Source organism: Trichechus manatus, unplaced genomic scaffold, assembly GCF_000243295.1.
Source record: "Trichechus manatus latirostris isolate Lorelei unplaced genomic scaffold, TriManLat1.0 scaffold00048, whole genome shotgun sequence".
NCBI lineage: Eukaryota > Metazoa > Chordata > Mammalia > Sirenia > Trichechidae > Trichechus > Trichechus manatus.
In genome coordinates, this window is record NW_004443984.1 from 10,725,478 (window position 1) to 10,749,975 (window position 24,498).

Below are 24,498 nucleotides of genomic sequence, written 5' to 3' on the forward strand. Positions count from 1 at the left end.
GTGGTTCCTTCTCATTTGTGATGATTCTTTGTTCTTTCTGTTGCCTTTAGGTACAACGCTGGTTCAAAATTTACCGTCATCGGTGCAGGCTGTGTGTGAGTCCTGGAACAACATCAATACCAATGAGTTTCCCAACATTGGATCCTGGGTAAGTCTGTCACTGTTCCAGGAGTAGAAATGCTGAACACTAGCCATTCTATGTTCTGTTTTTATTCTCTAGGATTAAACTAGGTACCAAGAAGCCCTGGTGGTGCAGCCCTTAAGCACTTGGCTGCTAACCAAAAGGTCTGCAGTTCAAACCCACCAGTGGCCCTGTGGGAGAAGAGACTTAGTGATCTGCTCCCGTAAAGATTACAGCCTAGGAAACGTATGGGGCAGTTTTACTCTGTAATATAGGGTCGCTGTTAAGTTGGAGTCGACTCAATGGCTCAGAAAAACAGCAACAAAACTAGCTACCAAGAGATCTTCATATGCTACAATAATATTTACTATGGCAGAATCAATAATCAGTGCACTGAGTTTCCCAAATGGTGCCCATATGGTCCTTCTGCTAAGAAGTCTGTTACCACAGGATGACTCGCTTTATTTCTCTGAGCCTCAGATTTTTAGTATTTTAAATACTGACTGACATATGAAGGTTAAATGGGAGAATATGTAAAGTGCCTAGTGTATTATCTGACATAGGAATTCTTAATGTTAACTCCTTTTCCTTTCTCTGTTACATTTTATGTCAAGAATCTGCCCCTTTTGTTATTATTTTATGGGGTGGCTTTTAGGTTCTCAAGTTTTAAATACTATTGAGCCTTCTGTCAGTTTACTTGATCTTTGTGTGTGCCATACTCAAATTAACTCTATTAAAAAATTATTCCATTGTTAAAGTTCTTTGGAAAAGCTAAGTATTATAATCTTGTTTGCTTTGCTTTGTTATTGTGACTTCTGTTTATACCACCAGGAGTTGTAGAATAATTATGATATAAGTAATGGAGACTCAGATGTATTGTAAAATCCACATCCTTCTGAATTATTAGATACAGACAATACTTTTAATTATAAATATTGTACATTATATTCTGATTATTTGAAAAGTGGTATGGGTAGCTGTTGTATTCAATTGTTAACTTTGTACTAACTAAAATTTGTTAACTGCTTCCTCCCCCCACCCCACTTTCCTTCCCAGGATGAAAAATAGTGTAGTAGAGGCCATTGTCTGTAAACCTCAGTGGGGTCTTGGTTTGTGTCAGCTTTTTTTTTTTTAATTTCTTTTCCATAAGAGAATTTTCATCCAGGATAGATGGCCTGTTCGTTCACATCTGTTTTGCTTCCTTTTAGCGCAATGCCTTTGCCAATGACACTATCCCTTCAGAGAGTTACATCAGTGCTGTACAGGCTGCTCACCTGGGGACTCTTTGTGGCCAAAGTCTGCCCCTAGCTGCTTCCTTGAAACACACCCTCCTCTCACTGGTTAGGTTGACTGGAGATCTTATTGTGTGAGTACCTAGTACATAGCCTTAAGTGCTTTCTACACCTGCTATTCAGTTTTAGCTAAAGGAAGACAGGGAGGGTTTTTATGACTATTTAATGATGCTTTTCTCTCATGCTTCTTTAGCAAAGAGAAACTGTTGCTCTGGAGTAGAGTGTGAGTGCGTTTATTCAGAGTGATTTTGATTTAGATCTGAAGGGCAGGAGAAGTGTCTCCTCCCCTGTTCTGTATAGTGTTTTTTGGAAAAGGCATTTTGGGTTTAAATAATGTTGTGATTTGGAGATGCTTTGCGTTTATATTTTAAGATGACAGTGACAGATTTATTTGAAATAATGTTTCTCCAGAATCATTGCAGGAGTTAGAATCTGCCATTGTAGGGACTAGGGCAGGCCAGTGGTGGGACTGTTTTGTCTTCCTGTACATAGGTTGGAGCCCTGGTGGTGTGGTGGGTAAGTGTTTGGCTGCCAACCAAAAGGCTGGCCATTAGAATCTACCAGCCACTCCTTGGAAACCCCATGGGACAGTTCTACTCTGTCTTATAGGGTCACTATGAGTTGGAATTGACTCGATGGCTGTGGGTTTATACATAGGTCATGGGCAAAGTTAGATATCACGTTGCCTTAAAAGTGATCCAGCATTTTGGTAGTTCTTCTAGAAAGGTTGTCTGGGATGAGTTACATGCTTAGATTTCAGTTAACTTTCTTTTCTAAAGACTGTATAATGCTTTTTATATTATTAATTTAATGCTTTAATAAATGTTTTTTTCCTATGGAAATAACTTGCTTTTCATATCATAATGAAAAAAATGAAATTGTAATTACACCTATGTAGAAAACAACTATCAAGGGTTAAAAGAGACTGGAATAGAAGCCCTCCCTCCAATAAATAATTGAATTGCCCTATCCCTGCCTTGTAGCTTTTGGGAGGAGTGTATTCATTAACATGGTTCCCTTTTTCTTTATTAAAGTTGGTCTGATGAGATGAACCCACCACAGGTAATTTGGACTTTGTTACCCCTTCTTTTGGAGTCAAGCACTGAGAGTGTTGCTGAGATCAGTAGCAACTCCCTGGAACGCATCTTGGGCCCTGCGGAGTCTGATGAGTTCTTGGCTCGAGTTTATGAGAAGCTGATTACTGGTTGTTACAACATTCTGGCCAATCACGCCGATCCCAACAGGTGAGCCTGACTGAGGAGAATAAGTTCCTGTGGCCTACTGCTACTATCAATGAAATGGACTAATACTGACTTCTTTAGGGCCTTTAATTAATGGCTTGTTTTATTGTCATTGTACTTTTTAACAGAGAATTCCATACTTGTGTACATTTTGCATTCACATGGAAATGTATGAGAGGTTATCTGAAATCCTCTTTTTGACCATTCTTAGGCATTCTTAGGAATAAATGTTAAGGAAATGGAGGGCTTAAACCATTGGATTTGGAGATTTAGAATTAAATATTTCAATAAATGATTATCAAGTGCTATATTTTTCTAATATTTCTGTGATTGTGCTTTTTAAATGGGTGGTCTGTGTAATTAAGAGGTCCCAAAGCAGTATTTGACCTTGATGTTTTAGGCCTTGTTGATGTAGAAAAGCCATGAAGAACAGTTAAGTAAGTTGTAGCTTTACCCCACTGAGAGCTGTACAAATAAAGGGCACAAGTGTTGGGATTTCCACTGTTTTCTTTATTGTCGGGGAGTCCAGGTTTTCATCAAGGGCTACTTTTTTCCCCCTTTCTCTTCTTTTTTTCTGTCTTTCCTTTCCTTCCTCCCCCGCCACCCCCAAACAGATAAGGAATTTGAGACAATTTAACTACGTAGAAATAATTTGTTCAAAATTCTCCCCCACCCCACCAAAGAAATCAGGATTAGGATTCTAAGTTTCAGATGTTTTTGTTTCTTAATTCCCTAGAGAGAAGGTACTATAATAAAATTGAAGTACGGCTGTTAATTAGAAAAAGTTTGAAATACACCAGTGATTGTTCAGACTCTTAGCCATTGACTACATCAGTTATCTCAGATTTTGGTAATTCATCAAACGTTTATTGAGCACTTACTGTGTGCCAGGCTTTATACTAAGCATCGACAATGCAAAATTTAGTGTTGTCCTCAAGGTCTAGTCATAAATAAACCTTGAAATTTCTTAAAATTAGTATTAGGAAGACATTGAACCAAACCATATTTGTGGTAGTTAATTTTTCCTTTTAATCATCAGCGGACTGGATGAATCTATCTTGGAGGAATGTCTCCAGTATTTGGAAAAGCAACTGGAAAGCAGCCAGGCTCGTAAAGCAATGGAGGAATTTTTCTCTGAAAGGTGAGTTGTATTTTATTCAGTGAACATTTTTTGAGTGCGTCATAAAAGCAAGGAGCTGGAGACAACCCAAATGTCCATCAGCTGATGAATGGATAAACAAAATATGGTAACAAAACTGGTATACGTACAGTATAATACTATTCAGGCATGAAGACGAATGAAGTTCTCATACATGCTATGATATGGATGAACCTTGGAAACATTATGCTAAGTGAAATAATTCAGACTCAAAAGGTCAAATACTGTATGATTCCACTTATATGAAAAATTAGAACAGGAACTGCATAGAGACCAAAGTTTTTCATTGGTTACCAGGGGCTGGGGGAGGGAGGAATGGGGAATTATTGTTTAAGGGGAACTAGATTTCTGTTTGGGGTGATAAGAAATTTTGGAAATGGATAGTGGTGATAGATGTGCACCATGGTGAATGTGATCAATGTCGCTGAATTTAAACTGAAGACTGATTGCAACAGTAGTTTTCTTTGTGATTATATATATATTTTACCACACCTACACAAAGCAAGGAGCTGTGTGTTGACTTCAGTTTTCTTTCTCAGGGAATCCTTACAGCCTGCTTAGGTGTCTGTACATCAGTGAGGACTTAGGGTTAATTGCTGACCCCCTGAGGTTATTAATGAGGGGATGATTTCATGAACACCTTGTGTTGAGTCACAAATGACCAGTTCCTCTAGAGGAGATGAGACTGTGAAGAAGTAGAAATGGATGCCTTTTATGTGAGGCTTAATGTGATTCTTTCATTTTTTTTTTTGTCCCTTCCTGCCTCCCAGTGGAGAACTTGTGCAGATCATGATGGCAACAGCCAATGAGAACCTCTCTGCTAAATTCTGTAACCGAGTTTTGAAATTCTTCACCAAACTCTTCCAGCTGAGTGAGTGACAGCTTTTAGTAATCTTCTTATGGGAACTTTGATGTCTGGTTAATACTGTGCATATCTTCTGCCTGAGTTTAACTACAGCATGAAAATACTAACAAGTGGAGAGAATCCCTCAGAGAAAGTTTGGAAGGAAGTTGAAAACCTCCTTGAAGCCTTTTCCTCTTTCCTGGCCTTACTTTTCCCCTTGCCCTTCTTCACTGACCTTAGCCTCTCGGTCTCTCCCTAGCTGAGAAGAGCCCTAACCCGAGCCTTCTGCATCTCTGTGGCTCTCTGGCACAGCTGGCTTGTGTGGAGCCTGTGCGTCTGCAGGCCTGGCTCACCCGCATGACTACATCGCCCCCTAAAGATTCCGATCAGCTGGATATGATTCAGGAGAACCGGCAGCTGTTGCAATTACTGACCACATACATTGTTCGAGAAAACAGGTAGAACGACTGTATTTATGTCATGTGTCCCTAACTGCCCCCAAAATATGTTGAAAGTATTTGCAGCTGTCTTTCCTTAGATGTCAGTCTTAGCATTTTCATACCTCCTCACTGTAGACTCAGAATCTGGTATAGCTCCTTGATATTTCCCATGGAAAAACTTTTTGAATGACTTGGCCTGTCAGTTGCAATATGAGTGAATATTTTGTGCTCTAGTAGCCCAAGTCCAAAGCTGAGATTAGTATATATAGTCATAAATTTAGTACTTACTTTAGAACTTCTCTTATTCTTACACATTTAGAAGTATATGGTCAGATTCCTGTTGATGGCTTACCAATTTTCTGTTTGTTTGCTAATAGCCAAGTCGGGGAAGGTGTATGTGCAGTGCTTCTGGGCACCCTGATCCCCATGGCAACAGAGATGCTGGCCAACGGTGATGGGACTGGCTTCCCTGAACTCATGGTTGTGATGGCAACCCTGGCCAGTGCGGGTCAAGGTGCTGGCCATCTTCAGCTTCATAATGCTGCTGTGGACTGGCTGAGTAGATGGTAAGATGATGAAATTGGAGGAATCCATCTGTAGGTTACAACATTGTTCTTGGAGAAGAGGGTGGTAATTGCAGGTTACTTTCTTTGTAGTTTAGATTGAATATTTAAAGAAATTTGAATTGCTACCTTTTTCCTTGGGCTGAGGGAGTGACCAATAACTGTCTACTTTAGACTTAATCTTCGTTATGTTGTTAGTAGAATTCCCTGTTGATTATTCCCAAGAGAAGTCTTTGGAGAAATGTAGCAAGTGTCTGTGATGGTTCTAAGACCAGAGTGCCCTGAGCCTCTGATTAATACATAGTTATCTAAGAATACCTTTGCTTCAGGGTCCACAAATTGATTCAAGGTTCATGCAAATGCTTCCTTTCTTTGGTTCCCTAGATGATTTTATGTCCCCCTCCCCCCCTTTTTTCTTTGGGACAGCAAGAAATACCTGTCACAGAAGAACGTGGTTGAAAAACTGAATGCCAATGTAATGCATGGAAAGGTAAGCAAAATGAGAAGTGCCAGCAGAGTTAGGGAGTAAGGGTCCAAGATGATTCTTGTCTTTGTGGTCAGGTAGAAGTCTTTCCTTCATATTGGCTTCTGTCCCTGGCTGTTCTACAGAGGATAAGGCCTAGAGTCTCAAAGACCTAGAAGTGTGTAATTGCTAACTGCATGCTCCCAGGCCTCTTCCAGGTGGTGAGATTTGATAGGAAGGAAATATTGTGGTAAACAAACATCCAACAGAATCCTTCTTAAAATATAGTGAGTTCCTGGTTTTTTCAGATATTGCTATACTGTGGAAAACTGTTTCCCTGCTCTTTACTTGGAATTGCCCGCTATGATTTAATGTTACATGTGATTACAGACTACCTCCTCAGCTCCAGTCCAGATGCTGAAATTATTTACTTTGCCTGAGGGTTTAGGCCACTATGCTGAGAAGAGTGGTTTGAAACTGATGGAAAACCTGCATTTAGGCATTTTTGTCCCTATGTAATCCAAGCACCTGACATAAGTGGCTAAGAGCAGACAGCTGGCCTTTGAGTCCTCCCATGGTACTATTCATTTCTGCCTCCTTTTTAGATTATCGTTATCCTTTCAACACTGAAATGTCAGAGTGTAGAGTAGAGGAACTAACAAATCTGAGGCTTTGATGCCAGATTGTTGGTTTTAATTAGGCAAGCACAAACCACCTGCAATGGTTTGCTGGAAAATTTTCACTTCATCGTTGAAGTTATTCCTCTCCTACTGCATTAGTTTAAAACCCAACATTTAAAATGTTATTCATCGATGGTTTTTAAAAAAATGCAAATGAGAGCCCCTTTATACTATTAATCTAGTCTTTCTTGAGTTACTTTTGTCTGTATTTTCACTCCATTCTCCTAGTTTTTATTTTACTCTATCTTACATAATTTTGTAAGGAGTTATCTTTGTGCTTAAGAATGAATGAATGCACACTAACTCAGTACTGTTCACCAGCTATTTGCAGACTTACTGTTCAAAACTGGGGAGATAGATAATTAAGATGTGTTGTTTTTCTTCTCTGCTTTTATATCATTCCTCTGACCTTGAAATTTATTGGAAAAAGCTTGAGGAAACATAGTTTACGTAATAATAAGATATGGAGAACTGAGACTTCTCTGATGTCATGGTCTTCTCTTGTAGCATGTGATAATCTTGGAGTGCACATGCCATATTATGTCTTACTTGGCTGATGTCACGAATGCCCTGAGCCAGAGTAATGGGCAAGGCCCAAGTCATCTCTCAGTGGATGGGGAAGAGCGTGCCATTGAGGTGGACTCAGATTGGGTGGAGGAGTTGGCAGTGGAAGAGGAAGATTCTCAGGCTGAGGATTCAGTAAGTACTAAGTAACCTTAAGGTTAACCTCTCACAGTAATGACTGACTGGCCCTTGCAAAACTCATGCTAACAAGCTTTTGGATTTTTAAAAATGAGTGTCCAGAATATAAATTTTTGGACTCTCTTTTCCAGCCCCTGTGAGCTTCAAAACTTCCCAGTCCATGTTGCATTCTCCCAGTTTATATAACTAATGCCGAACTCTGTTTTTCTAGGCCTTCAGAGCAAATCTTAGGGATCTGATCTCTTGGGGAAAGGACTACTTAATAAGCATATGCCTTTTTTTCTGTCCAGAGTCACTTGTCTTGTACTTCCTCAGTGTTTGCACCCAAAATGGAATTTCAGGAATGAGTTCTTCATGGGAATGGTGTGAGCACCCTTGCAGAGAAAGCATAAGATATACTTTTTTCTTAGCCATAAAACCCCTAAGGTCTTACCTGAAATTATAGCAGATTTTCAGCCTGCTAGCTATTTCTAGCTGGGGCAGGTTTCTATTTGTCGTTTATCAGTCATAGACAGTCTCCATAGGGTATTGAAACAGGTGTGTTTTTGTGGATATCTGTTGATGTATTTCTGATTAAAAAGACCCATTATCTTTGAAGGATGAAGATTCTCTTTGCAATAAACTCTGCACTTTTACCATCACACAGAAAGAATTCATGAATCAGCATTGGTAAGAGTAGTTCTTTTTAGGTGAGGGATTGCCAGGCCTTAATTGTTGGGACTTCTGGGCTCATTTTCTGTTTCATGTTCTTCATAGGTACCACTGTCACACCTGCAAAATGGTTGATGGGGTAGGTGTGTGCACAGTATGCGCTAAGGTGTGCCACAAGGATCATGAGATTTCCTATGCCAAGTACGGATCCTTCTTCTGTGACTGTGGCGCCAAGGAAGATGGCAGCTGTTTGGTGAGAGATTTGGAATATTCACTGGGCTATAAAGGGTGAATTGTTAGTGACACAGGAATAATTAAGCCAAACTGAAAAATTCCCATATCACCTTTGTGGTGGCCTGGATCTAGAAATAAGTTTCTGATTCTGTCACTGATTAGCTGTACAATCATGGCCTAAGTGCTTTGCTTAGAATATTAGAACTGGCAAATCCTTAGAGATCTTGTAGTCAGCTTTCCCTAAGACCTCCCCACCATTTCAAATGTTATAATCAAGGCGTGATCCTGTGAATGGGTAAAGAATTAGATATTAGGTGAATTTAATTAGTTGAATTCAGGCCTTTGGATATCATTTAAATGCTTAGCCAATTACTCCTTTGGGTTAGATTTTCCTCCAAGATCTTAATTTCATCTGTGCTTTGTGGCAAGAGCCTGGGGCCTATGACTTTTTCTGTCCCTCTGTCCCTAGGCACTGGTGAAGCGAACTCCTAGCAGTGGCATGAGCTCCACCATGAAGGAGTCAGCATTTCAGAGCGAACCTAGGGTTTCGGAGAGCCTGGTGCGCCATGCTAGCACCTCTCCAGCTGACAAGGCCAAGGTCACCATCAGTGACGGAAAGGTTGCTGATGAAGAGAAGCCCAAGAAGAGCAGCCTGTGCCGCACAGTAGAAGGCTGCCGGGAGGAGCTGCAGAACCAGGTGGGGTTTCCTGATGGTTTCTAGTGCAGTGGACAGAGTTAAAAGCTTGGCAAGTTTGTTTAAGAATAAATAATACACCAGGCTCTTCCTGTAATTTCATGGTAGTGGGACTTGTAATTGTTTTCTTCTTTTTCTAAGTTTACCCATTTTCACAGTGAGATATGAATAGTATGTGTTTTCAGTCACTGCCTCACAGAAAGATTTGTAACTGAGGAGTATTGTGGGGGATTTGTTGGGGGGGGGTGGATTTTAGTTATGTATTACTCTAGAGCACTTTTTCTTGGCTAGGGTTCCTTATCTGAAATGTAGAATATAGAAAATGATCTGAGTGATTGTTCTCAGTTCTCCCAGGATGGTAATAACTTAAACTACTCTAGATGCTAGATGAGAAATTAATTATATATGATGGATGCCTTTGAGCATTAGATTATCTATCTGGGACCCACTGTTTGCAAAGATAGCTCTAGAGTCAGTAGCATAAGAGTGTATTGGCTGTTTTGCTAGGAAGAGGTTGGAAGGTGTTATTTATAGCAGGAATCAAGTACATTATTACAGTGAGAATGAGATGCTGGCTAGAATATAAAACTGGAAGTGAGGAAACTGGACTCTGAAGGTAGTTACTGACATTGTGAAGGTATTATGAGTATGACCCATTCTTTCTCTCTCTTTTTTCACTTGTGTATTTGGATTTTTCTCAGGCCAATTTCTCCTTCGCTCCTCTCGTGTTAGACATGCTCAATTTCCTCATGGATGCCATTCAGACCAACTTTCAGCAGGCTTCTGCGGTGGGGAGCAGCAGCCGGGCTCAGCAAGCCCTTAGTGAGCTGCATACAGTGGACAAGGTGGTTGAGATGACAGACCAGCTGATGGTGAGTTTTCTCAGGGTCATGAAGTTTGCTGGTTGTTGAGATACTAAGATATGCCAAATACTCTAAGGAATAAATATACTTAGAACAGTCAGTCCCTGGCCATTTAGGATTTAGAATCTAAAGTATCATGACATCCCCAGATCATATGAACAGTGTGAAAAGTCAGAATTTGAGATATATCTTCAAAAGGAAGGAATCCGGAGGTCATTTGGTCCAACCCAGTGAATAAATATGCTTTACAGAAGTTCATACAAATACATGAGCTCCCAAGATATGGGGGACTCCATTTTGGGGCAATTACAATAGAAATTCCTTCTGTATATAAAACAGAAAACCTCCTTACTGTATCTTCTTCTCTAAGGTTTGTTTGACTTGCAAAATGATGTTTGTCTTCTAGTATTTGCCTTTCCTCTAGTTCTTCATATTTCGTGGGTTATTAATTGTAAGTCATCCATTTTAAAAACCTGCTGCTCAGAACTGACTATAGTATTTCTGGTATAGTCTAATTGGCCTCTTTGGCAGCAGTATTAAGTACAGGCATACCTTGGAGATATTGCAGGTTTGGTTCCAGACCACCACAATAAAGCAAATATCTCAATAAAGCGAGTCATACTAATTTTTTGGTTTCCCAGTGCATATAAAAGTTATGTTTACACTATATTAAGTGTGCAGTTGTATTATGTCTAAAAAAAAAATACACATACCTTAATTAAAAAATACTTTTTTGCTAAAAATACTAACCATCATCTGAATCTTTAGCAAGTCATAATCTTTTTGCTGGTGGAGGGTCTTGCCTCAGTGTTGATGGCTGCTGACTGATCAGGGTGGTGGTTGCTGAAGGTTGGGGTGGCTGTGGCAGTTTCTTAAAATAAGACAACAGTGAAGTTTGCCACATTGATTGACTTTTCCTTTCACAAAAAATTTCTCTGCAGCGTGTGATGCTGTTTGATAACATTTTATCCACAGTAGAACTTCTTTCAAAATTGGAGTCAATCCTCTCAAACTCTGCTGCTGCTTTATCAACTAAGTTTATGTAATATTCTAAATCCTTTGTTGTCATTTCAACAATGTTCACAGCATCTTCACTGGGAGTAGATTCCATCTCAAGAAACAACTCTCTTTGCTTGTCCATAAGAAGCAACTCCTCATCCATTAAAGTTTTATCATGAGATCGCAGCAGTTCAGTCACATCTTCAGGCTCCATTTCTAATTCTTATTTTCTTGGTATTTCCACTATATCTGCAGTTACTTCCTCCACTGAAGCCTTGAACCCCTCAAAATCTTCTATGAGGGTTGCAATCAACTTCTTTCCAGTTCCTGTTAATGTTTTGTCCTCCTCCCATGAATCACGAATGTTCTTAATGGCATCTAGAATGGCGAATCCTTTCCAGAAAGTTTTCAATTTACTTTGCCCAGATCCACAGAAGAGTCACCATCAGTGACAGCTATAGCCTTATAAAATGTATTTCTTAAATAATAAGACTTAGAAGTCAAAATTACTCCTTGGTCCGTGGGCTGCAGAATGAATGTTATGTTAGCAGGCATGAAAACAACATTAATCTCCATGTACGTCTCCATCAGAGCTCTTGGGTGACCAGGTGCGTTATCAATGAGTGGTAACATTTTGAAAGGAATCTTTTTTTATGAGCAGTAGGTCTCAACAGTGGGCTTAAAATATATAGTAAACCATGTTGTAAACAGATGTGCTGTCATCCAGGCTTTGTTGTTCCATTTAGACAGCACAGGCAGAGTAGATTTAGCATAATTCTTAAAGGTGGGCTCTAGGGTTTTCGGAATGGTAAAGAGCATTGGTTTCAACTTAAAGTCACCAGCTGTATTAGCCCCTAACAAGAGAGTCAGCCTGTCCTTTGAAGCTCTGAAGCCAGACATTGACTTCTCTCTAGCTGTGAAAGTCCTAGATGGCATCTTCTTCTAATATAAGATTGTTTTGTCTGCACTGAAAATCTATGGTTTAGTGTAGCCAGCTTCATCGATTATCTTAGCTAGATCTTCTAACTTGCTGCAGCCTCTACATCAGCACTTACTGCTTCACCTTGCACTTTTACGTTATGGAGACAGCTTCTTTCCTTAAACCTCATGAACCAACCTCTGCTAGCTTCAAACTTTTCTTCTGTAGCTTCCTCACCTCTCTCAGCCTTCATAGAATTTAAGAGAGTTAAGGCCTTGCTCTGGATTAGGCTTTGGCTTAAGGGAATGTTATGGCTGGTTTGATTTTCTATCTAGACCACTAAAACTTTTCTCCATATCAGCAATAAGGCTGTTTCACTTTCTTATCATTTGTGTGTTCACTGGAGTAGCACTTTTAATTTCTTTCAAGAACTTTTCCCTTGTATTCACAGCTTGGCTAAGTGTTTGATGCAAGAGGCCTAGCTTTCAGCCTGTCTCAGCTTTCAGCATGCCTTCCTCACTAAGCTTAGTTATTTCTAGCTTTTGATTTAAAGTGAGAGATGTGCGACTCTTCTTTTCCCTTGAACACTTCCAGGCTATTATAGGGTTATTAATTGGCCTAATTTCAGTATTGTCACATCTCAGGGAATAGGGAGGCCTGAGGAGAGGGAGAGATAGAGGAACAGCTGGTTGATGGAGCAGTCAGAATAATTAAGTTGATCAGTTAAGTTCACTGTGTTATATGGGCGCAGTTCGTGGCGCCCCAAAACAATTAAAATAGTAACATCTAAGATCACTGATCATAGATCAACATAACAGATATAATAGTAATGAAAAAGTTTGAAATATTGCAAGAACTACCAAAATGTGACACAGAGACATGAAGTGAGCACATGCCATTGGAAAAATGGCATCGATAGACTTGCTCAACACAGAGTTGCCACAGACCTTCAATTTGTGAAAAATGCAGTATCTGCAAATCACAATAACGCAGACGACGTATGCCTGTAATGGAAAGTAAACTGGCAGCAATTCCAAAAGGGGAGTGTAAAATATTTTGAGAGAGGTACATGAATAGATCTCATAAGGTGGCTATTTTTAGGGAAAGGCTTTTCACTTGGAAATACACACACATACAGATATATATTCTGGTATTTTATTAAAAATCAGTCACAGTTTTAGAGCAGAATGTATATTTTTAGATATTAAAGATCAAGTTAAACATTATTGGGGTTGGTGACCATAAAGCTGCTAACTTTTAATTTTGCCAGGTTAGATCAGTGAAGAAAAATTCCATCTATTCTCACCATCATTTTATAAAAGAAAGAACATTTTTGGAAGGCTAGTTTTTTGTATTAATTAAATTTAGCTTAGTGGAAACTTCACTACATTGTTCCTCTTGAACTGATAACTTTGACAAAGACATGCAGCATCTCTGGATTGGAGATTAGAATCCATTGCTTTCAAATGATTAAATTGTGCAATGTCTCATCACATGAATTGTGTATGAATCCACTGATTGTTTTTCAAGGTAAATATCTCCCTGGGACCTTGATCTTACTTGCCTTATCACTGCCTGCTCTCTCTGTTGCTCTCTTTGCCAGGTTCCCACCTTAGGCTCCCAGGAAGGTGCCTTTGAGAACGTTCGGATGAATTATAGCGGAGACCAGGGCCAGACCATTCGACAACTCATCAGTGCCCATGTGCTCAGGCGGGTGGCTATGTGTGTGCTCTCCTCCCCCCATGGGCGCCGCCAGCATTTGGCTGTCAGCCATGAGAAAGGCAAGGTGGGTTCTTCAATTCCTTCCCTCTCATCTTAGGTCATGTCTGAGTGCTAAGCAAAACAGATGGATGGCCACGCCCACTAGATTGACTATGTGGGAAAAAGTTCACTGGGTTCCAAGCATGCTTTCAGGACAGATCTCAATGAGCTTTTCTACTTAAACTCTGAGTTATTTGATTAGATCTAGAACTAGTGTGATTAGGACAAAGACTGTTTCAAATTAGTAAATTCCCACTCAAAACATAACCTTCAAGCCCCCAGGAAGTGGTTATAACCAGCAGTTACCTAGGACAGCTTCACTCCCAGTCTTGCCCAATTTGGTCACTCTGAAGGGCACAAGCCGAGAGACAAAAAAGACCTTCGTAGGAGGACTCATGCTCCATCTTTAGTCTTTCCTTGTCCTCATGCCCCTCTGAGGACACAGGGAAGTTTGTGCTGTGTTATAGAACTAGAGGTTAGAAGGGTGCTAAGCATCTTAACTTACTACTCTGACCTCTCCATCACCAGTCAAGTTGTTTAAACCTTCTCTTAAGTGAAAGCCAAACTAGAGATATGAGGAGTCCTTAAAACAGCTCTAGAATACTTTCAGAAAGTTTCATAGGAAAATGAGAAAGGGTAGTATTGCATAGGAGTTGTTTAACTATTTTATGAACTGATTATAAAAAGAGAAGTTTGCTTTATTTTTCATCTGTTTTATCCTCATTGGAAGGGGGGACATTCCATGTCATTTAGCCAGGAGAAATAGAGGCTAACGTTGGTCTAGGACTTATCCATAAGAAAGCCTAATATCCCTACTGAGGGAGCTCTTCTTACTTGCTACTTGTGTTCATTAAGAGGACTGGGGTTAAGAATAAATAATTGTTTCTTTACAGATCACTGTTCTACAGCTCTCTGCTCTCCTGAAGCAAGCAGATTCCAGCAAAAGGAAGTTGACTTTGACGCGCTTGGCTTCTGCCCCTGTTCCCTTTACTGTGTTGAGCCTCACTGGAAATCCCTGCAAAGAGGACTACCTTGCAGTTTGTGGGCTGAAGGTAAAAATTCTGAGCCAGGTTTGATTACCTTGAACTATGGACCCTAGTCACCTTCTCTCCTCTGTTCTCAGTATCACTTTTTCTTACTCATTGTCAAGATTAAAGTTTAAGAGCCATTGAAATGCAAAAGAAATCTTTCTCTGAATTTCTTCCAAGTCTTCTAGATTGCTTCTTATTGGAAATAATCTTTGTGTGCTTTTGAAACTTGAATATGTTTACTAGGCAGTCTGAATACTGTCCAAAGGCAGGGAATATTAGGAAAGAAAAGGAAACATTGGAACTCTGAAATGAATGGATTAGCCTACTTTCTAAATCGTCTTTTCTCCATTTTGTTCCTTAAACTGTATACAGGACTGCCACGTGCTGACCTTCAGTAGCTCAGGCTCTGTTTCAGATCACTTGGTGTTGCACCCCCAGTTGGCAACAGGGAACTTCATCATCAAAGCTGTGTGGTTACCTGGTTCACAGACTGAGTTAGCGATTGTCACGGCCGACTTTGTCAAGGTACAGTTATGGCGTTTTGACGATACTATCCTAGAATGCTTCTGCTTTTAGATGGTCTAGAATGTCTGATCTCCATTATATGCTGGCTTCTCCCAGAAATGGGGGACCACTAACATTTTGTTGCCTTTTGTTATGTTGTAGGCAATATGAAACTGATTCTGGTTCTACCCCTACTGTACCAAGGGCACACCTATTACGTACTTGTAAAAACTTTATGAGTGTCTCCCCCCTACTAGTTTCTTGAGGGAGAGTAAAAAGTGATTTGATTCATCTTTATATACCAAGTGCCTAACACTCAACAGGTGCTTGTTGAATGGAAAATGCTCGTTGAATGGAAAATGAATGCCTATTACTCACCAATTGTGGGTATTTGGATTCACTAGGATATTTTGCAGGTGGGACTGAAGTAGAGCTCCTTTATTTAGTCTTTCTTTTTTCCATCCTGCAGATTTATGACCTGTCTATTGACGCCTTGAGCCCAACTTTCTATTTTCTCCTGCCAAGCTCCAAGATCAGAGATGTTACCTTCCTCTTCAATGAAGAGGGAAAGAACATTATTGTTATAATGTCTTCTGCTGGTTACATCTATACTCAGCTCATGGAAGAAGCCAGCAGTGCCCAGCAGGGACCCTTCTATGTCACTAATGTACTGGAAATCAATCACGAGGACCTGAAGGTTAGAGCACATGTTGCCGTTTCCTTTCATTCCAAATTTAGTTTACCAGCTCTTCTGTTGTTGTTGTTGTTGTTTGTTCTTCTTCTTCTTCTTTTTTTTTTTGCTCCTAACTTTTTCCTTAATAACAAAAAGCAAAGGACTAAACTTATTCAACTTGAAGTTCCTTTATTCTCATGTTATTTTTAAGGTTTGTCCACAGGGATCTCATGCTTAGAGTCTGAGAGTACAATAATCATGGCTTAAAACTAATAACCAGCATAAGCTGAAAGATGTTACCTAAGGCAACACAAGTAGCTAATGCAAATGTTGTGTCTTTGTCCTGACAGGACAGTAATAGCCAGGTAGCAGGTGGTGGTGTGTCCGTGTACTACTCCCATGTGTTGCAGATGTTGTTCTTCAGCTACAGTCAAGGCAAATCATTTGCAGCCACCATCAGCAGGACTACTCTGGAGGTGTTGCAGCTCTTCCCCATCAACATCAAAAGGTGGGAATGAGCATTTAATTAAATGTTCAACTTCCACAATGCCCGTGTTCAACAGGAGAGTCCCACCCGCTTCCCAGGTTCTGGTATCTGTTATAAGTCTGGTTAAAATAATTTTTTTCAGCAATCCTCTCCTTTCCCTGCCTAGGTATCTTTAAAATAAAGTGGCATTTAAGTTTGGCAGGTTGGGCTGTCTGCCATGGTTTGTATCTACCATGGAGGGGTAGTGTGGAGGACCATTGTTACTCGCAAGAAAAAGCTATAATCAAAGCAGCAAATGAGATTTTAATATGATTACCAGATTTTACGAGGGGAACATAAGTTTCTCCTTAGCACTCATCCTGCAATTACGCCCTTTAAGTTTCCCCTCCCTAGTGGAAGTTAACAGTAAATAAAACATGGTATGAGTAATGGGGCCATGGCAGGAGTTGGGGAGGTACAGGCTTTCATCAAGTCTCCAGGTAATAGAGGGGCGTGTGAGATACTGAGAATCTTATTTAGGGAGGAGGAAGAAGAGGCTTAGGGTCTTTTCTTGTTTTTCTTATCTGCCATTGGAGAGCCATTATAGCACTTTCTCCCAGGCCATTGTTTTGTGAATTACCTGGTTTGAGATGAAATAAAACAGATACCAATTCACATATAACCTGATGTGCTTGGAGGTTCTTATAGTACAATGAGTCATCAGCCTTAGATGATCCATGCCCTTATGCAGTTGACAGCCTCTAGGCTCATAGGGCCACCTGTTCCTCAGACAGGGGAACCTAGCAGTGGAGATTTTAAATTAGGATGCCTATCGGGAGTGCACTTTGGGGTATATGAGAATGTGTCCATGGCTCGGAATAGAACTGAGAACTGTGGCTAATTCGAGTCCCTGGACAAGTATATTACTCCAGAAGCCAAATGTGTAGTAAGAGGATGGTCTTTAGGTTAAGAAAAGAACTATTAGATGGTGGTTGATACCCTAACTATGGCTAGTTCTGTTGTCTGCAGTTCCAATGGTGGCAGTAAAACTTCTCCTGCCCTTTGCCAGTGGTCTGAGGTGATGAACCATCCTGGCTTGGTATGTTGTGTCCAGCAAACTACAGGTGTGCCACTGGTAGTTATGGTGAAACCAGACACTTTTCTTATCCAAGAGATTAAGACTCTTCCTGCTAAAGCAAAGGTTAGTGCCATATTTTCCCATCACTTTGATGTGAACCTGGTCTATTTTTATATTTGTGTTGCTTCCCTGTCTCTCAGTGGAGACCTACAAAAGAATTTTGATCCATTTTCTCATAAGTGGCCTTTTCTTTTTTCCTCTCTCTCTTTTTTTTTAATGTGCTTTAAGTGAAAGTTTACATTTCAAGTCAGTTTCTCATACAAAAATTTATACACACATTGCTATGTGACCCTAGTTGCTCTCCCTATACTGTGACAGCACACTCTTCATTTCCATCCTGAATTTCCCGTGTCCATTCAAGCAGCTCCTGACCCTCTCTGCCTTCTCATTTAGTCTCTGGACAGGAGCTCCCCGTTTAGACTCATGTATCTACTTGAGCTAAGCAGCACACTCTCCACGAGTATCATTTTATGTCCCACAGTCCAGTCTAATCTTTGTCTGAAGAGTTGGCCTTGGGAATGGCTTTAGTTTTGGGCTAACAGAGAGTCCAGAAATCATGTCTTCTGGGGTCCCTCCAGTCTTAGTCAAACCATTAAGTCTGGTGTTTTAACTAGAATTTGAGTTCTGCACCCCACTTTTCTCCTGCTCTATTAGGGACTCCGTGTTGTGTTCCCTGTCAGGGTGGTCATTGGTGGTAGCCAGGCACCATCTAGTTCTTCTGGTCTCAGGCTGCTGGAATCTCTGGTTTACGTGGCCCTTTCTGTCTCTTGGGCTAATATTTTCCTTGTGTCTTTGGTGTTCTTCATTCTCCTTTACTCCAGGTGGCTGGGACCAACTGATGCATCTTAGATGGCTGCTCGCTAGCTTTTAAGACCCTAGATGCCACTCACCAAAGTGGGATGCAGAACATTTTTCTTAATAAACTTTGTTACGACAGTTGACCTAGATTAGACGCCTTTTCTTTGTCACCCTTCTCCACCTACAAACTGACCCTGAAACCAGTTGCTTTGTGCCTGTTTCTCTTTGTGGGTTCTGACCTGTATGTATGAGAACTAATGCCCTCTATCTCCTCCTCCTCCTAGATCCAAGACATGGTAGCCATTAGGCACACGGCCTGCAATGAGCAGCAGCGGACAACGATGATCTTGCTTTGTGAAGATGGCAGCCTGCGCATTTACATGGCCAATGTGGAGAACACCTCCTACTGGCTGCAGCCATCCCTACAGCCTAGCAGTGTCATCAGCATAATGAAGCCTGTTCGAAAGCGTAAAACAGCCACCATCAGTAAGGCCCTTACTCAAAAGACATCTGGTGGAATGGGAATGGCAGCCTTCTAGATGACTAAGAATAGACTATTGTAAATAACTGTAAAGAAATGATGACTGTCCTTCTTCCACATTTTGTAAAATTAGATTTATGTCCTACTTAATCTCTCAGAAGCAGAGTTGAGATTCCTCAGGCCTCCAGTGCTCTGTGCTGCTTTCAGAGACACATTGTACAAATGGCAAGCACCCATTGGCTGCCAGCTTCCGGTCAGCAGCTCTTCTTAGCTGCCCAGTAAAGTACTTGGTTGAGAGCTTCATTTCTCTGGGTTTAGGGAAGATGGCTTGCCTGATGTGAGGTGTAGGATGGAATTGATTGAGAAGGTCCCTTTGGTTGGTGAATTTCCTACTGAGTAGTGAAGAACCCATCACAGGTCTTGTTCCTGACTGATAGAAAACTCTCTAGGCAAGTGAAGGCTGGAATTTAGGAGGGAGTGTATCTGGCTAAGCAGATCCACTGCTTAGAATTGTCACATAACCCGAAACTTGTTCTAAATTCCATGTTTGAGATATTGGTGTAGCTCAGCTCATCCTCCTGAAAAGAAATAGTTTCTATTGTTTATTTCAAATACGCCAACTTCAGTAGATCCTGTTGTTATTAACTGTACACCAGTGCCAGATTCTTTTGTATTGCTAAGTCATGTTGTAGTTAGGGATAACTTTTTAAGACCTAACTACATGTAGGCGTTGTGCCGATGCAAAGATTATCCAGTAAAACCTGCCAAAGCCGGGACCTGTGTAAGGCGGAAACCTCTCAGAGAAGGAAAACTCAAATATTTTCTACTAATGGCATTAGAAAAGTGATAAGACTGCCCCCTGTCAAAGGCGGAAAACTTGTGAGACCCGCAAAAACAAGGCAGTCTCCTCGAGTTCCGGCTCTCACAGGTTTCACTGCAATCCAGTATGCTTAAAACGGTTAGAGTGTGTAAGTGTGGCTTAGTCTGGAGGGGAGTCTTTACCTGGAGAGTGGGAGCAGAGGTGGTAGAGATGACACATACCAGTGCTCTCTGGCAATCCGATACTGTTCTCCACAGCAACCCGTGCGTCTAGCCAGGTGACCTTCCCCATTGACTTCTTTGAGCACAACCAGCAGCTGACAGATGTGGAGTTTGGCGGTAATGATCTCCTGCAGGTCTACAATGCACAGCAGATAAAGCACCGGCTGAATTCCACTGGCATGTATGTGGCCAACACTAAGGTGAGGACTGCACTGGGCTAGGTTCAGTCCCTAGGTAGAAGGACTCAAAAAAATATGGTTTGAGAACACAGCTACTTTTAGAATGCAAATATAGACTCGTAGTGACTAACCCTTGATTGTAGTTAAATGGTTCCTTGAAGAAATGAATATTCTCACTCACATGCAAAAGAGTTTCCATTCCATAGCCTAGGTTTCCGCCATTACCAGCAGGGTTATTGTGTAGAGGGCAACAGGATGTTGTTAACACTGGGGAAAAGAGAGCCTGAAATGAAAGAGAATTTACCCCCTGCCTCTGTTTTCCCACCCTTGGAAGCAGTAAGTCAGTACTGCGGAGTTAAAAGGAGAAGGGTCTGCACCCAGGATCACATAGTGAGACAGTGTCAGAAGAAGGATTAAAACCTTGAACTTAAGAAATCCTGTGAGTTTTCTGATGTGTGCCTTCTCTCTCTACAGCCTGGTGGCTTCACGATTGAGATTAGTAACAATAACAGCACTATGGTGATGACAGGCATGCGGATCCAGATTGGGACCCAGGCAATTGAACGGGCCCCATCATATATTGAGATCTTTGGCAGGACTATGCAGCTTAACCTGAGTCGCTCACGCTGGTTTGACTTCCCCTTCACCAGAGAGGAAGCCCTACAAGCTGATAAGAAACTGAACCTCTTCAGTGAGTCACCAACCCCTGGTGCAGACTATATCCTTCTCATTGTGACTGCTGAATTGAGGCCGCTGGTCTGTGGCTCGCCAGTGTTCTGGGAATCCTCTGCCATCAGGAAACTTAGAGCTTTATTTGAGATATAAAGGAGGCAAGGTGACAGGAAGAGGGCACACTTGAGAAGGGAGGGGTAAAGATAGGGTGAAACTTGGCTTAAGTATTCACTTGCATACTCTTGGGTCAGCCTCACTGATGGGGCTGCCTTGGGTTTAGGCAGAGAGGAGATAGGATTAGCATGTGAGATGTCAAAAGCTTTCTTACAGCACAGGTGAGAGCCTCAGGTCACACATTACTGAGATGTTGAGCAATGCCTGTCTTGCCTTGTTTTGAAAACTTGAACCCCTCAGAGTACAAGTCCCTGATCCTTTCATAAGGCTGGCAGTTTTCTTTATCATTTACTATCCACCTGTCTGATACCCTTTCTCCTAGAAATAGTTGCTGTTAAGTGTAAATGATGATGATCTGTACTTGGAATGAAGAGAATACTTAGAGATCCCTGGGGTGGGGGGATACAATTCCCTGAGCATGAGAGGATCGTGACGGTGATGTTTAGAGACTCTTCTGAGTAGGAGACTTAACAGGCATTTGGTCCATGGAACTGTTTCCACATGCATTCAGCATCTATACGTGATTAAAGGGCTGCTGAAGCCTCAGGATATCATTCCTCTATGAATGTAAAATTGATGTATTTGCTACGTTGTCCAAACTGGTCTCGTCTTCGCTTTGAAGGGGGTGGTGGTAGCCCTTTAGAGAATGTGCTTCCTAAAGGTTTTCTTGCTTATTACAGTTGGGGCCTCAGTGGATCCAGCAGGTGTCACCATGATAGATGCCGTAAAGATTTATGGCAAGACTAAGGAGCAGTTTGGCTGGCCTGATGAGCCCCCGGAAGAATTCCCTTCTGCGTCTGTCAGCAACATCTGCCCTTCAAACCTGAACCAGGGCAATGGCACAGGAGACAGCGACTCAGCTGCCCCCACTACCACCAGTGGAACGGTTCTGGAGAGGTACCAGTACTGTCGGGGTGACTTCTGTGTTCACCATTTTTCACTTCCACTGCAGAATCTCCCTGTCTTGAGAGAGTCAGACTTTAAGTAACTGTCCCAGGTCTACCCTGTGCTCTTCTAGTTTCCATCCAGCTGCCCACGTTTGTCATCTCCTTAGTGTACGGGCAAAGTCTGGAAAACATGCTCACAGCCCTCTGACACTAGTCTTTTCCCTGGGGCTGCTGTTCCTTCTCTAACTCTTTGGAGTAGCCAGAGGCTACAGACTAGAAGGTGCTTAAGCCACTTTTACAGATTAGGATCCAGTCTTGCTGAAATTATAGGGAAAAAACCTCCCTTCCATTCTGATCTCATCATCTTCTCATCCTTCTCTGCAGTAGCTACTTATGTGGTAGTAACATTGCTAGCAAGAGGCTGTCTGCTGCATCTTGTGGCAGAGTTCAGAGTCACCTCAAATCTCCCTACAGTGGCATTCTTAAAGCATTGTGCTTGGCTTCGTTGTGCTAGGTAGCTGCTGGTTTGCCATGGTAGATGAAATAATTCATGATGTAAGATGTTGAGTTTCTTACATTATAAGTTGTAAGATTAGCCTCGCTTGGAATCACTGCTTCCCACCAGCAGCCGTCTCTCTCTCTCTTTCTTTTTTCCTTTCTTTCCCTACCCTATTCATATATGGTTTGCTTAGAATGTGTTTCCAGGTTTCTCTGAGCTTCACATTTTTTTCCTTTTTTTTTTCTTTGCTTCTCCCCAAAGTTCTGAAACTGAGTCCCTAACCAAGCTGGACCGGTTAGTATGCCATCTTTCTTTTCTCTGCACGAGTGAGTGTGTGTCAGAGAGCAGTGTAACCAGTGGTGTGGCTTTGCGTGGATTCCGCTTCTGTTTAAGAGTCTTCCTGCTTCTTTCTTTTCTGGTCATTGCATGGCTGCAGAGCTATCCATGTGTAAAAAAGGAGCATACGGAGGATTTTAAGTGCACACTCGGTGTTGGCCGCTACAGACTCTCTCTTAGCTCTCTTCCTTACCCCATTCCTCTCTGCTCTCTCTTTACGGTGGATGGGTAGGGAGGTGGGGAGGGGGGCAAGACAAACAAAGTCCTATAATCTGATAAGCAGCCAGAGAGGTGGTTCTGCCCAATTTTGTTTTATGCCTCGATGCCTTCCTTGGCCCCTTACCCTTTTCTCTCCGGCTGCCTTCTAAATATTTTTCTCTGTCCAGAGCTTCAGCTGTGAGGGTGTTAGTCTTTATGTTATGGCACATTAAGCTCAAAGGAGTAAGCCCTGGGGCGCATGTTACCTTGGTACCCTTAATGATAGTTGGGTGTCCTATTTCCTCCCTAAGGGAAATTTGCAGTTTTTTGAAGGTGCTTTGTACTACCCCTTGAATGTTGGTAGTGACATGCACCTGAGAATACAGTGTGTCCTCTCCCCCACGCCTAGGGACTCATAGGAAATGCCTTTGTGCATTTTCTTGGCAATGTAAATAAAATATAACCTTAACCTTCCCAATATAAGAAGATGGCTTTAACCTTTCGTTTTGTGTATCCCTTTGCCTGCTGACCTATGGGCACCTGAGCTACAGGTCCCATTGCATCAAGACTGTTAAACCAATCTCAGTGATCCCTGCCACAGGCAGCAGAAGGAAGCACATTTATCCTCTTTGAGAAAGAAAAGCCCCGTCTTTGAGTTGCGGATTATGAACATAGCCTCGGGTTGATCTCTGAGTAGGAGCCAGGTTTCTTCTGGCCTGTTTAACACAAGGAAACGATATGCATGGTGCCTGTGGCAGGTCTTATTGTGCTTTGATTTTGTATTTGGCATTCATTAGCTGTCCCCAAGGTACTCACGACTATAGTTTGCATAGGCTAAAGCACAGGCGGAGAGAAGTGTTGTTGTACTCAAGCCAGCTTTTCTCTCTCCCTAGGCTGGTTGTGAGTTCTTTAGAAGCTCTGGAAAGCTGCTTTGCTGTTGGCCCAATCATCGAAAAGGCAAGTTACTTTTTCAAAGCACATGGGGGCTTTCTGAAGAGGCAGGAAGTCAGTGGAGTTGTCAACAGCCCTGAGGCCTCACAGCTAAAGAACGTTTACGGCGTTATCTTGATGTGCCGAGAAGCTCTAGAGAAGTCTTCAGCCTGAGGCCTTATGTCCTACTTTTGGGAGACCATAGTGAGATCCTGTCATAGAATAGGATGAATGCTGGTAAAAGAAGACTTTTTTGGGAGTCATGAGCTTGAGTTCAATTTCTTCACCTGTATTGTAGGAGGGTTATAATTTCTGAAGTTCTTTTTTGGCTCTTTGCAGTCTATGAAGTAAAACTTAGTCCTGGTAGCCTATAAGGGAAAACAAGGGAGGGCAGAATGTAGGCAATTCACTCCACATGGATTTGGTGGGATTATTGATAACCCTGCTGTCTTCTGCATTAGGAAAGAAACAAGAATGCAGCTCAGGAGCTGGCCACGCTGCTGCTGTCTCTGCCAGCTCCTGCCAGTGTCCAGCAGCAGTCCAAGAGCCTTCTGGCCAGCCTGCATACCAGCCGCTCAGCCTATCACAGCCACAAGGTAACTGCTCCCTCTCAGGGAGGCCTTTTGTAAAAATGGAAATGGAACTTGTGATACTGACAGGAATCAAGTAAGTTGCCTTTCCATGTGTAAAGCAAGGGCATAGTGAAGTAAGGTGGAGAAAGGATAGCACTGAGGTTAGCCCCACATACAGAAACGTTTCTCCTGAGAAATTAATGAATGCCACTCAGAACTGAGGATAAGCCAGCTAATGGACTTATTTTTTCTGTCACTGTAATGGGATTGGCAAAACTTTCTGCAAGGCTTAA

At 41.7% G+C, this 24,498-nt stretch overlaps 1 protein-coding gene across 5 annotated transcripts in view; it reads left to right on the top strand.

The window, feature by feature from the left end:
* The window catches only part of UBR4 (ubiquitin protein ligase E3 component n-recognin 4), a 139,862-nt gene that overhangs the window by 43,681 nt on the left and 71,683 nt on the right, over positions 1–24,498 (top strand). For all 5 annotated transcript variants that reach the window (XM_004377192.3, XM_023732144.1, XM_023732143.1 and 2 more), the window contains 25 exons: positions 51–148; positions 1,330–1,487; positions 2,448–2,657; positions 3,694–3,795; positions 4,584–4,684; positions 4,917–5,115; positions 5,475–5,663; positions 6,087–6,150; positions 7,311–7,502; positions 8,104–8,174; positions 8,262–8,409; positions 8,860–9,087; positions 9,786–9,956; positions 13,469–13,651; positions 14,520–14,678; positions 15,030–15,182; positions 15,631–15,858; positions 16,185–16,342; positions 17,330–17,501; positions 18,521–18,722; positions 19,795–19,958; positions 20,412–20,628; positions 21,464–21,680; positions 23,597–23,660; positions 24,095–24,229. In XM_004377192.3, coding sequence (XP_004377249.1) covers positions 51–148; positions 1,330–1,487; positions 2,448–2,657; positions 3,694–3,795; positions 4,584–4,684; positions 4,917–5,115; positions 5,475–5,663; positions 6,087–6,150; positions 7,311–7,502; positions 8,104–8,174; positions 8,262–8,409; positions 8,860–9,087; positions 9,786–9,956; positions 13,469–13,651; positions 14,520–14,678; positions 15,030–15,182; positions 15,631–15,858; positions 16,185–16,342; positions 17,330–17,501; positions 18,521–18,722; positions 19,795–19,958; positions 20,412–20,628; positions 21,464–21,680; positions 23,597–23,660; positions 24,095–24,229 — 3,983 coding nt within the window. The remainder of the gene's footprint in view (positions 1–50; positions 149–1,329; positions 1,488–2,447; positions 2,658–3,693; positions 3,796–4,583; positions 4,685–4,916; positions 5,116–5,474; positions 5,664–6,086; positions 6,151–7,310; positions 7,503–8,103; positions 8,175–8,261; positions 8,410–8,859; positions 9,088–9,785; positions 9,957–13,468; positions 13,652–14,519; positions 14,679–15,029; positions 15,183–15,630; positions 15,859–16,184; positions 16,343–17,329; positions 17,502–18,520; positions 18,723–19,794; positions 19,959–20,411; positions 20,629–21,463; positions 21,681–23,596; positions 23,661–24,094; positions 24,230–24,498) is intronic.